The sequence below is a fragment of the Babesia bigemina genome, assembly GCF_000981445.1.
Source record: "Babesia bigemina genome assembly Bbig001, chromosome : III".
Lineage (NCBI taxonomy): Eukaryota > Apicomplexa > Aconoidasida > Piroplasmida > Babesiidae > Babesia > Babesia bigemina.
In genome coordinates, this window is record NC_027218.1 from 3207546 (window position 1) to 3218898 (window position 11353).

Below are 11353 nucleotides of genomic sequence, written 5' to 3' on the forward strand. Positions count from 1 at the left end.
AAGTCATGTGCGACCATCACATTGCGCTGGCTGTCTGTTTAATCACCCGCACACCGCTCCGTGTCGCGGCAGCCTACACATCACGACCGATCCCGACACACAGTCCATATAGACGCCAGTTTGGCGTTTTAGCTAGCCCTTTTAGTGCGGCAATAGTGCTAATTCGTCACAATGGCGCCGTCTGACGCCGCTTCTCCCGTGAGCGACAGTGACGAGAGGTACATGTCGCCCTGGAGCGACGGTTTCAAGGCATCTTCCAGCGGCGCCGTGCCGACGTTCAACCTGCACACCACTTCCATCAGCACTCTGTACCAGTCGGATTCGGAGTTTACGACGCATTCTCCGTGCGGGTCATTCTCCTCCGAGGCCTGCAGCAGGCCGACTGCGCACGAGTCGTTCGAGAACGAGGCTGTCTTATCGCAAGGGTCCTCCACCAAGCGCGGCGGCGCAACCATCGATGCGCGTCTGCTGCGCGTTGAGCACGGCCTCAGGGCCAATGGAGCCCTCAACGGGGTGCTGCGTGAGCTGAGCAGCATCGGCGCCGACTACGCGTCCAGGCTGCAGGCGCTGGCAGATGGCATGGAAATTGGGTTCGAGGGCGAGTCGCGTGGCATGTCCGCTGCCGTCGGCGCCCTGCGGGCCTACATCGTCAGCCTGGCCGAGAACCAGCGTGAGTTCGCGGATGCGGTGGCCCACGAATGCACGGTCCCCAACGACACCCCCGACGCCTGCGCCGGCATAAGGGGCGACCTGGAACGGGCGCGCAGCAAGTACGACGCGGCCGAGGCCAGCAGGACGTCGCTGGTCGCCGGTGTGGAAAACCTGTACCTGCAAACGAAGTCTGCCGTCAGCATGTGCTCCGAGGCGTTCCACGAGCCGCCGTCGGTCAAAACGCGTCTGCACGCGGGGCTGATATCGGTGTTTTTGAAGTTCATGCGGTCGAATGGCGAGCTCAGCCAGTCGCAGGCCGTGAACGCACGCGTGGAGCTCGATGAGGAGACAGCCAGGCTGTCGGAGTCCCTGCGGTCAATCGACGCCGACCGCGTCTGCGGGCTCCGCGACGGCATCTCCAAGCTGGTGGTGTACGAGACAGCGCGTCTGCGCAACCTGCAGTACGACGTGTGCCACTTGGTCACGGCGCTGAACGACGTGGACCCGGAGCGGGAGTGGTCGGAGTTCGAGGCAACGGGGCACCAGGACATGGTCGAAGTCCCGTCCGAATCCAGCCGCTCTCCGACGCACTACGCAACGTACTTGAAGGCTGAGATCCCGGAGGTGGGCATTATTGCTTGTGTTACGCTAGTGCTAATGGCTTTCAGGTGTTCCGCAACTACGCCGTGTCGCAGCTGGCGCTGTCTGCACCCAAGGAGCGCGTGCTGCAGCGCATCGAGCGCACTCTCGCGAAGTACATCGACGCGGTCTGGGACGACAAGGCGGACAGCGTGCAGATGGCTGACTTTGTGGGCGAGATGCAGTCGTCGCTCGTCCGCCAGGTGTTCTGCAACCTGGTCACCACGCGCTCGCTGCAATGCAACCGCCTGCCATCCATGTGAGTGTGGACAAATGTTTCCTAATTGTTTTGCAGGGCCGCCTTAAAATTGTTTTCGCGTCTGGTCGGGGCGTTGCTGGCGTTCTCCCGCAAACAGGGCGACGCCTGGACTGGCTACGCCATCCTCAAGCTGGCCGATTTCGTGCACGTCATCGAGCAGCCAGCGGAGGGCCAGCCGCGGCGCACGTCGCTCCGATGGCTCATCTACTCGCACGAGTACTGGAGCCGCATCCCCTTCTGGGAGGAATGCCTGCTGATCGCCATCGCCCAGGATTTCGCCGCGTTGTTCGAGGACGTGCGCCCGGACACCGTTTTGAAGCCGTACACGTCCGAGTTGTTGCGCTTCCGGCACTGGATGGCGGCGTTCGGGATTAGTAGTGCGGAATCTTGTGCGCTGATCGAGCGGGTGTGTGGCCGGCTGGGCCTGCCGGGGTCGTACACCCAGTGCCTCCAGGAGCCCAAAGATTCCTGACCGTCCCGGTTGAGTCTGGCATAATTTGTTTCCGTCAAGCTCTGCGCGTGGCTGCCCGGCGGTGGCCTCGTCTCTGCCGACGGATAACAACGCTCTCGAACGGCACGGCGCACCAGAATGGGTGCTCTGTCTACAGCTGAGCCACAGGACCGCTGCAGGCGCGAATAATTTAGGTGAATATGGATGAGCTTCCGGCCGTTTTGCAGGGGGTGGACCTGCTGGCGGTGCTCGGCGTGGAGGTGGTCGAGGATGCCGACGTCGCGGAGCTGCGCCGCGGGCTCCGCCGAACCTTCTTGCGCCGCGCCAAGGAGTGCCACCCCGACAAGCAGAAGCCCGGTAGCAAGGGGTCGGACACGAGCCTGGAATTCGCGAGACTCAAGGCGGCGTTCGACTACCTGCAGCGCGACGATGTCTTCGCCACGCTGTACAACCGCGCGCTGCACAAGAAGCGGGAGGAGAAGGCGCGCAAGGAGCGCACGAAGGGCATTTCTGCCAAACAGGCAGCGCATCTCGATGCCCTCCTCCGCAGGGAGCGGGAGGCCGCTGAGGCGGCTGCCGCTCGGCGGGAGCAGTTCCACCCCGAGAAGCCGTCTCAGCGCGGCTTCCAGGCGTCTTACGAGGACATGTTCGACGCCCACGCTGCCTCCTCGAGCCAGGCCGGCCCCGCATCGCAACAGGGCATGCTGTTCGTGGCTGCCCGCACCATGAAAATCGCAAACGAGGCCGAGCTCAACTGCCTGCTGCTCAGCGACCACTTTTCCAACATGTTCGCCAACTTCGGCTTGCTGCGCGTCCAGCCGATAGACATCACCGAGACGGCCGCTGACGCCGTCAACGTGAAGGTCGGCATTTTGGTGTTCCAGTCGCACGAGCACGCGCTGAAGGCGCTGCTGCACTATCGCAAGCACCGGAGCAACTTCAGGTGCGACCTTTATGCACTCGCCCTGAAGCCTCAGGGCGACCCTGCAGCGTCCGCCGCCTCGGCTGATGGCGCATCTGCGGAGTCGGAGAGCCTGGAAGACATGGAAGCGCTGGTGCTCAGTCGGCTCAGACAGGCGGTGGGTGTGAGTGTCAAATTTTAATATCGTGTCAGGCCGCCAAGAGGCGCAAGCTGATGTCCTAGTTGGGCGCATAGGGGTCAGGGTGGTACCGGTACGCTTCGGTGAGTCCGAGCCGGTTGTAGCTGCCGGCTTTGGGCTCTGTGCCGTCGTATATGGCTGAAGGCATTTCGACTGCCGACCGCTGAGACGTACCTTCCGCTACCGTCCGGTCTCCTGAGTATTTCACGCCGCCCAGCTCCTCCTCGTACAGCCACCTGTTGGCCCAGAGGTCCAGCAGGCGCAGCGGCTTGACTGGCGTGGTGTCTACCCGCATCTCGGGGTCGACCACAATGTCGTCGATGCGCAGCACCGTCACCCAGTGACGAACCCTGCGTCCGATGTGAAAAACATTTTTTTAAATACCTCAGAAAACGCGATATGCGCCTCGACTTGCGATAGCGGAAGCTGATTTGTTCTCCGCAGAGCGTCTTTGATTGCGTGATATGCTTGCTTTCGTTACCGTACCTGCTGTTCTATGGTCGCCTCCACCTTCGCATAGGGCACGCTGCAGTTGTTTGACGGCGCATGTGAACGACGGCCTTACGTTGGTTTGCCGATGATGGTCCAGTCCCGCGAGGCCACCAGCAGGACCGTGCCGAAAGTCACCTTCTCCCCTGTATTCAATTGCCGCTTTAAAACGCTGCTAACCCACCTGCTGATCGGCGCCTCAACCGCTCTATCTGCACGAGGTCACCCTTGGTCACCTGTGGCAAGTGCACTGCGTTGTAATGACAACTACCTTGTGCTGGTGCATCGCGGACGACTTGAATACGCAAAACAGTTCCTCGTAACCCTCTCGCAGTTTCTGCACCACCTCTGGAGGCGGGTAGACACTGAAGTTGTGCGACGTGTCGAACACAACCTCCCCCGGCTCATACGGCCTCTGCGATGAAGGTCTGGCCTCCTCATTCAGGCCGCTTCTACCACCGTAGCCCCTACTTGATCGCGTCTGAGGCAGGCGTTCGTGCAGCACGAAGGTGCAGGTGGGCGGGTTCGCCGGGTTTACGTAGCGGGGCTGCCGCCACTTGCGTGCTAGCCTCACCCGGTTCTTCCGCGACTTCGTGGTGCGTTTCCAGCGCAGCTTCAGGTCGCGGTACGTTTCGAAACGATTCATGTCCTTATCTTGGTCCAGCGTGGGATGGATGGGCACCCTGGGCGGGTTGACCTTTCTACGGCGGTGCTTTCCCATGATGAACTCCTGTTGAGCGATGCGTCACTGCGTCACTAAAGCTTACGAATTTATGCCCCAGCTGTCTTCTCTGCTTGTGAACCACTATGGAACGCCTGGACTCGGCGTGGGCGGCGTTTGCCAGGACACCGGCACCGCCGGCAACGCGGCTGTGCATGGCTGGTATTGGCCCCCCAAATCGCGTATATAGGCTCGCCGAGCCGCATCTCCGCATGAAACACGACGTGTATATGGACCTCCCATTGATCATCAGCTGCCCGAGCGAGCGGGTCAGCGATGCCACGTGACGCAGTGCCATTGCACCTGTGGCCGGGGTACGATCCGACACAATACCGAGCCTTCTACGCGCTTACACAACTCATATACCGCAAACTACCACCCTGTTTGAATATGCATGTAGCTTCTCGGCTACAATGCGTAAACGCAGAGGCTACTCCCGTGCTCTGTGAGCACATCAGATTCCTCCGACACGCATGGAGATTACAGGGCGAAAGCGCTCGTACCGGCTCCTATAAGCGCTTAGTTTCCGCCCTTTCTGAGTTCAGTCGTGGAAGGCGGTGTCGCGCTTCAATTGCGGCAGTGACGCCACACACTCGCACGCCACGGGACCAGATTCCGCTCCATTCCGGCACAGTGCCCGCGATTTCGCCAATAAATGTGGACGCCTACTACTCTGCTGAAATCGGGGAGCACCGCTCTCGGAGTACGACTTTAGGGCGGAGAGAGCCGCTGCCTGGCAGGCGCCAGTCTAACGTAGTCCTGACGAGATGAAGCTCGACCCGTCGCACTTCAGCCACCTGGGCAACACGGAGTTCCGTGTGCTCACGGCGATCGAGCTCGGTATGCGCAACCACGAGTACATCCCGCTGAAGCTGATCACCGCGACCGCCAACCTGCGGTCCTGCGGGATGTCTAACGTGCTGGCTTCCCTGGCGAAAGCGAAGCTCATCGTGCACTGCAACGAGAGCTACGACGGCTATAAGCTGACCTTCCTCGGGCTGGACTACCTGGCGCTCCGCGCGCTGCTGAAGCGCGGCGTCATCAGCGCCGTTGGCAGGCGCATCGGCGTCGGCAAGGAGGCCGACGTCCACCTCTGCACGGACGCCGAAGGCAACCTGCTGGTGCTGAAGCTGCATCGCCTGGGTGGGTTTTCACAGCCGCGTTGCTAATTCTGCCGCGCAGGCCGCGTCTCGTTCCGCGCCGTCAAGCACAAGCGGGACTACATGGGCAAGCGGAGGCACGCCAGCTGGATGTACATGTCGCAGCTGGCTGCGAAGAAGGAGTACTCCTACCTGTCTGCGCTGTGGGAGGAGAACTTCCCCGTGCCGCAGCCCCTGGACATAAATCGCCATGTTATCGCAATGAAGTTCGTCGACGGCGTGCCCCTGTCGCAGGTGAGTGCCCGCGGCGGCCGTCTCATGTGCGGCAGGTTCGCGAGATGGCGGAGCCCAAACGCGTTCTGCACATGCTAATGAAGCTTATCGTGCGGCTGGCCCGCGTGGGCATCATACACGGCGACTTCAACGGGTTCAACCTTATGATCAGCGAGGACGGGAAGCAGGTCACCGTCATCGACTTCCCGCAGGTGGTGTCGGTGACGCACGAGGACGCTGAATTCTACTTCGACCGCGACGTCGAATGCGTTCGCGAGATGTTCCGCAAGAAGTTCAAGATGGACGTTTTCGAATACCCGAGGTGAGATGCCAACGATAGGCGCGTGTAACGGCTCGCAGGTTCGCCGACGTGGTCCCGAAAACCGACGACCCGAACTCCTGCGGGCGCCTGAAGCTCAAGGTCGTGATTGACAAGGTCGATGACGGCATTCTGAGCGAGATTTTGCAGCACCTGCGCCAGGAGGAGATCGTCAAGCAGGCGGAGTCGGACCCACAGCAGATCTCTGCGCAGATGGAGAAGCTGTCACTGAAACCCGGTGACGCCGAAAAGGACGGTGATGAGGATGACGAGAGCGAGAGCGACAGCGACTATCGCTCGTCCGATGACGACGACCCCGCCGGATCCCCGCGCCTAAGCGAGAGCCCTGGAAGCAGCGAGGCGGACAATGCTGAGAAGTGCGGCTACGACACCGATGACGAGGCCGAGGATGACAATGACCAGGACGCCGAGAGTTCCGCCAATTCCTCGGTAACAGAGGACTCAACCCCCGAGGACTCCAGCGACGTGGAATCCGACCCCGCGGACGGGGGAGTCGAAGAGGACGAGGACAGCAGCGACAGCGGTTACGACACCGACGACGAGCGCGACCCCGGCGAGGCCGACGGCACCCGCGCTGAGAAGTCCAAGCCCATCCAGATCTGGACGCCGCACGTGAAGCGCATAAACGCCAGCGCCTACGGCCACCGCATCAACACACGAGCGCGCAACAAGGCGAAGGCCGAGACCAAGAAGGGCCACAAACAACGCAAGCAGCTGACCGAGGCCAACCTCGCCGTGAAGGGCGGCGGCGTCTGGTGACCCCGGCCGCCATGAACGCACAACGCAGCGCGAACCCACGCAGACACACGAACACGCCTTTCCTGGCCTCAAACAACATTATTGCATTTCTGTGTCTCTAACTTCGTCCCGGCAGGGGGATGCTCGACGGGTCGGGGGAGCAGAGGTACCTAGGAAGCACATAACCCGTCTCCTTGCCGGCCTTCGGTTTGGATTTTCCTGGAGATGGTACATTCTTGCGCGCGTGGGCATCCTTCTTCGTGCTCGTGTAGAGCATGTTGACAAGCTGCCTCGCCTTCTCTTGGACCGTTGGGGACGCGTCGCAGCACCGGCCGGCGCGTCCGTAGTGGGGGAGGGTGCCGACGGCGTCGGCATAGGGCCCGGAGGGGTCCGCTAGTTCGTTGCACGACTCGTCGTAGTCGTGGCAACAGAGGGTCTCGACGGAGGAGGACATGGTGCAGGTCGAGCCTAGTTGTTCGGAATCTCTGTCGTCGGTTTTGTAGTCGGACATTTTGTCGCTAAGGTCTACTATAGTTGCATTGCTTGAAACGCTGACGCCCACATTTTTCAGGTGCGCCAGGTCGACATTGATCGGGTGCCCTTGGGTCGTGTCAAGGGGCGACTGCCCTATTGGCAGTGCGCTGATGCCCACTTCGCGCCCATTGGGCGTCGAGAACGGTGTATCCTGGGCGGAGGGCATGCGAGACCTTCTGCTGCGCCGCGTCTGTCCTGCGGTGCCCTTTTTCAGCGCGACGCACGCCGTGTTGTCGATTTCGCCGTTGCCAAAGAAGGGAACCATTTGGCGGTCCCGGCTGGGCCGCTCTGTGCTTCGTTTTGACGCGGCCGCATCCTGTTGTGCCGACTTCGACCGGGAGCCCTGACGCTGATTGCCCGGTCCCAAACCGCTGCGATCACTTTCCATCTGCCAACGCGCTGCAGGTCAGGAGATGTGATCAGTGCATGGCGCCGTGGCTCCTGCTGCGCACTCGCCCGGCATGGCGACTTGATTTATCATAAAATGGACACTCGGTAGATTAATTGTGACGAGGGCGACCGCTTGGTTGAACAAGTGTCGACGAGGCGTGCAGACCTGAACAGTAGCGCATACGCTAGCACAGCAACGAATCCAGGGGGCGTATCTAGAGGGCTTCCACAGTGTATTGGAGCCCTGCAACTCTGAGATAAAATCTTAAATTTCGTGCGCGCGCACAGCCGGCTCGTTGAGATCGCGGATACTGCTCCGCTATATGTGCATTCGGGCAAAAAAACCAAGGCCCACGGTAATGCAGATAGACCGGCTACGGTCAGTGCGAATCGCAAAAAACTAAAGTACACAGGCTCTGGCGTGTTGTCCGCGCGCCGCGCTGCGGTCGGTACCGCACGGCCTGCATTGGATGGGGTGAAGCGCGCCAGGATACCAGCGGAAAATTAGCTGCTGCCGGCAGCGAAAAACAGCTCTGCAGCTGCGGGAATCTAATATTTTGCGCGATGCGCTGCGTGGGCGTTACTGAGGCTCCAGTTCGCGATTTCGGGAGGCTCGCGGCGCAGCCACCAATCCGCGGGAGAACCAGACACCGATGCCACCCACTACTGGCCGTTAGAAGATTATAGTACTTTGCGTCAACGACCGATGACGACGGGTTTATGCCGCTAACCATCGTAGGGGCGCCCGCGTTCTCACTATAATTGTACACACCAGGCCAGCGCCGCGTTCACCGACCCGGGACCGACTTCCATGCGTTTGAGCCGCCTCAAAGTGCCATGTGTCCGTCGCAGCAGCCTGAATATTCATCGGTGGGGCGTAGTTTCGTGCGACGTTGGTCCAGCTGCTCCCGTCACTTCATATCACTCTTCCACCGCCGCAAAAAAAATTTCACGCGAAAAAAATTTGTCTCACTGTATTTTCGTTGCGCTTGTTCGCGAAGGTGCGTTTTGAGCGTCCCGTTATCGTGGTGTCTGAATTCACACATAGCAACTCCGGTCCACTGTCGCTCAGAGCCGTTTCACCCTGACGATTGTCTCCCACGCTGCCAGTCGGCACACATAAGCCGCCACGCGCTGTCTATTCGACGCCATTTGCACGTTTTGGCAAAATGAAGATTGGCACTCACAGTGGCAACTTCCATTGCGACGAGGCTCTGGCCATTTCCATTTTGAAGCTGTTGCCTGAGTGCAAAGATGCGACCGTCGTGCGCACGCGTGACCCGGACGTGTTGAGCACGTGCAGCGTCGTCGTCGACGTCGGAGGCGTCTACGACCCGAGCAAGGGGAGGTAGGAATTACGCATGCTGCCATCACCGGCTTTTAGATTTGACCACCACCAGGGGTCATTTGACGAATACTTCGACGAGAACCACCGGGTGACCCGACTGAGTTCTGCTGGCCTCGTGTACAAGCACTTCGCCAAGCGCGTGTTCAAAGAGGTGTACGGTGTCACCGACGAGGCGAACCTGAACGACATTTACCTGCACGTATACGACAACCTGATCCAGTCCATTGACGCAGTCGATACCGGCGTGCCGATCGCCGATGGTAACCTGAGGTATGAGGTCAACACCAGCCTGCCTTCGCGGGTGGGTCGGCTGAACCCCTCGTGGGTCGAGACGCACGTCGACGTCAACAAGCGTTTTGAGCAGGCCATGCAAATTACGCTCGAGGAGTTCGATTACTTCGTCAGAAATTTCATTGACGTGCACTTGACCGCCAAGACAGTGTTTTTGCAGGTCTACCAGAAGCGGTTCGAGACCCACCCCTCGGGGCTGGTGATCGAGACTCCGCGGGGCATGCCTTTCTTCGGCAGGCTGTACCATTTGGAAGAGAAGGAGAACATCCCCACCGACCAGCGTGTGGCGTTCTACGTCAATTACGAGGCTGCAACGGGGCAGTGGAGGTGCAGCTGTGTCAGTGAACGCGGCCAGCAGTTCACCTGCAGGAGGCCCTTCCCCGAGCGTCTCGCCGGTCTCACCAACGCGGAGTTGGAGAATGCTTCTGGCATCAAGGGACTCACGTTCATTCACCGCGGCAGGTTCACCTGTGGTGGCCTGACCAAGGAGGCCGTGCTCAGCCTCATCACGCTCACTCTCCAAGAGAAGAACTAATCGCCACGCTTCCGCTAAATACATCGGGAAGCCTCGCTGCCCCTCGGGGGCCTAGGTGTCCTTGAGAACGACACCGCCACCACTACATATGTACAAAACCAGACTGTGCAACTGAATGTAGTTCTTTTCCCACTTTACACGGTGTCCAGCAGCGGGTGCATCTGGTAGTAGAAGTATATGCCGTCGGAGATGTGGTCCATCATGGACACCTGTATGAGCAGCACCCCGTCGTCCTTGATGGCGATGCGGATGCGCCTCGCCAGCTTGATCCCGTTGGTCACGCCCTGCCAGCAGCGCATGGAGTACGTGTGCATGTGCTGCGTGTGGACGTTGAACTCGTCGAAGACGTTGGTGTCGTAGCTGAAGTCCCACTCCAGCGCCATCGACGACCGGCCTCGCGCCTGCGCAACGTGAACGCGGACCGTGGCGACTTACCAGGCCAAGCACGCACCTGTTGTTGGTTTCGTCGGGCGGGACGAGCTCCAGGACGAGCTTGCTGCTCGCGGAGTCCGATGCGATATCGTGGAGGCAGGGGTACAGCAGTTTTGGCTGCAGCGATGACACCACCCAACCACCCAGGGGCGGACCTACCGATATTGAAAAATAGTCCACATCGACGAAGTTGAAGTCCGACCCGTCAAAGGGCAGTTGCAGCTGCGGTCACGTGAGGGGCCGCTGCCGTGACACCTACCGGGTTCAGGTTGATCGTCTTCAGCCGGCAGACCATCGACTGCCCGATGTCGCTCGTGTGCCAGTATTCGGCGTAGCTCACGCACCGGCCGTTGAGCACGATCTGCCGGTCGTCGCTATCGTACGACATCACCATCTCCTGCTGCGGCGGCGTGTAACAGGGGGCGCCCGCACTCACCTTGTGCGAATACATGTTCAGGCAGACCATCAGCGACTGCAGGGGCACTGCGATGTCCACGATGTGCCGGTAGTCGCTGCCGTCCATCGACGTGATCGAGTACTTCAGCAGTCGGGACTTGGGCACGCGCACGCAGGTGTACATCGCCTGGCCGCTCATCATGGACTGCATCATCATGCCTGCGCGGAGTCCAGCCGCTTGTAACAAACCAGCCACTCACAGTTGGGGTCGAAGACCAGGTGGATGTAGAACAGACTCTTCATCTGGTTGTTCGCGTAGTCCAATGCATTGACCTTGAACACGGCGGTGTTGCGCCCTGCAGGCACGTTAGCAGCTCCGCGACGGCACCCACCTCCCAGCGACGGGTTTATGGGCAGCAGCAGCTGCTTCAGGAACCCTGCGGACGGGAAGACACATTCGATCTTGAATTCGCTGCGATGCTTGCGATGTGCCGCCAGGTTCATGCTGTAGTCCCAGTCGCCCGGGGTGGTGAAGACGCTCTCCGTGAGGGACTCATCGTTGACGATCGACCTGCTGCGGCGTATGTAGAGCTGCGACATCGTGGCCACGGGAAGCGTCAGTCACCGCGGTGTGTGGACGGAGCTGCCGCCGCGTCCGTTCGTAGG

General features: G+C 60.3%; 8 protein-coding genes across 8 annotated transcripts; 5 read left to right on the top strand and 3 right to left on the bottom strand.

Moving 5' to 3' along the window:
• Window positions 1–171: 171 nt before the first annotated feature.
• Window positions 172–2021, top strand: BBBOND_0313050 (hypothetical protein, conserved; the record flags this gene model as incomplete). The annotated part of the gene is made up of 3 exons (XM_012914134.1): window positions 172–1275; window positions 1320–1549; window positions 1586–2021. 3 exons carry the CDS (start codon window positions 172–174, stop codon window positions 2019–2021), a joined length of 1770 nt encoding a protein of 589 aa, XP_012769588.1.
• A 179-nt stretch (window positions 2022–2200) lies between these two features.
• Window positions 2201–3144, top strand: BBBOND_0313060 (hypothetical protein, conserved; the record flags this gene model as incomplete). The annotated part of the gene is made up of 2 exons (XM_012914135.1): window positions 2201–3079; window positions 3115–3144. 2 exons carry the CDS (start codon window positions 2201–2203, stop codon window positions 3142–3144), a joined length of 909 nt encoding a protein of 302 aa, XP_012769589.1.
• BBBOND_0313070 (50S RIBOSOMAL PROTEIN L21, putative) lies at window positions 3141–4235 on the bottom strand (the record flags this gene model as incomplete). Its single annotated transcript, XM_012914136.1, has 5 exons — window positions 3141–3450; window positions 3485–3549; window positions 3587–3626; window positions 3666–3787; window positions 3861–4235. The coding sequence occupies 5 exons, from the start codon at window positions 4233–4235 to the stop codon at window positions 3141–3143; spliced, it is 912 nt and encodes a 303-aa protein (XP_012769590.1).
• A 161-nt stretch (window positions 4236–4396) lies between these two features.
• BBBOND_0313080 (hypothetical protein) lies at window positions 4397–4597 on the top strand (the record flags this gene model as incomplete). The annotated part of the gene is made up of 1 exon (XM_012914137.1): window positions 4397–4597. One exon carries the CDS (start codon window positions 4397–4399, stop codon window positions 4595–4597), a length of 201 nt encoding a protein of 66 aa, XP_012769591.1.
• A 480-nt stretch (window positions 4598–5077) lies between these two features.
• Window positions 5078–6782, top strand: BBBOND_0313090 (RIO1 family protein, putative; the record flags this gene model as incomplete). Its single annotated transcript, XM_012914138.1, has 4 exons — window positions 5078–5453; window positions 5493–5704; window positions 5740–6005; window positions 6044–6782. The coding sequence occupies 4 exons, from the start codon at window positions 5078–5080 to the stop codon at window positions 6780–6782; spliced, it is 1593 nt and encodes a 530-aa protein (XP_012769592.1).
• A 97-nt stretch (window positions 6783–6879) lies between these two features.
• Window positions 6880–7683, bottom strand: BBBOND_0313100 (hypothetical protein, conserved; the record flags this gene model as incomplete). Its single annotated transcript, XM_012914139.1, has 1 exon — window positions 6880–7683. One exon carries the CDS (start codon window positions 7681–7683, stop codon window positions 6880–6882), a length of 804 nt encoding a protein of 267 aa, XP_012769593.1.
• A 1171-nt stretch (window positions 7684–8854) lies between these two features.
• Window positions 8855–9859, top strand: BBBOND_0313110 (MYG1 protein, putative; the record flags this gene model as incomplete). The annotated part of the gene is made up of 2 exons (XM_012914140.1): window positions 8855–9033; window positions 9070–9859. The coding sequence occupies 2 exons, from the start codon at window positions 8855–8857 to the stop codon at window positions 9857–9859; spliced, it is 969 nt and encodes a 322-aa protein (XP_012769594.1).
• Window positions 9860–9993: 134 nt separating this feature from the next.
• Window positions 9994–11287, bottom strand: BBBOND_0313120 (hypothetical protein, conserved; the record flags this gene model as incomplete). Its single annotated transcript, XM_012914141.1, has 6 exons — window positions 9994–10260; window positions 10295–10408; window positions 10451–10513; window positions 10551–10906; window positions 10948–11043; window positions 11080–11287. The coding sequence occupies 6 exons, from the start codon at window positions 11285–11287 to the stop codon at window positions 9994–9996; spliced, it is 1104 nt and encodes a 367-aa protein (XP_012769595.1).
• Window positions 11288–11353: the final 66 nt, after the last annotated feature.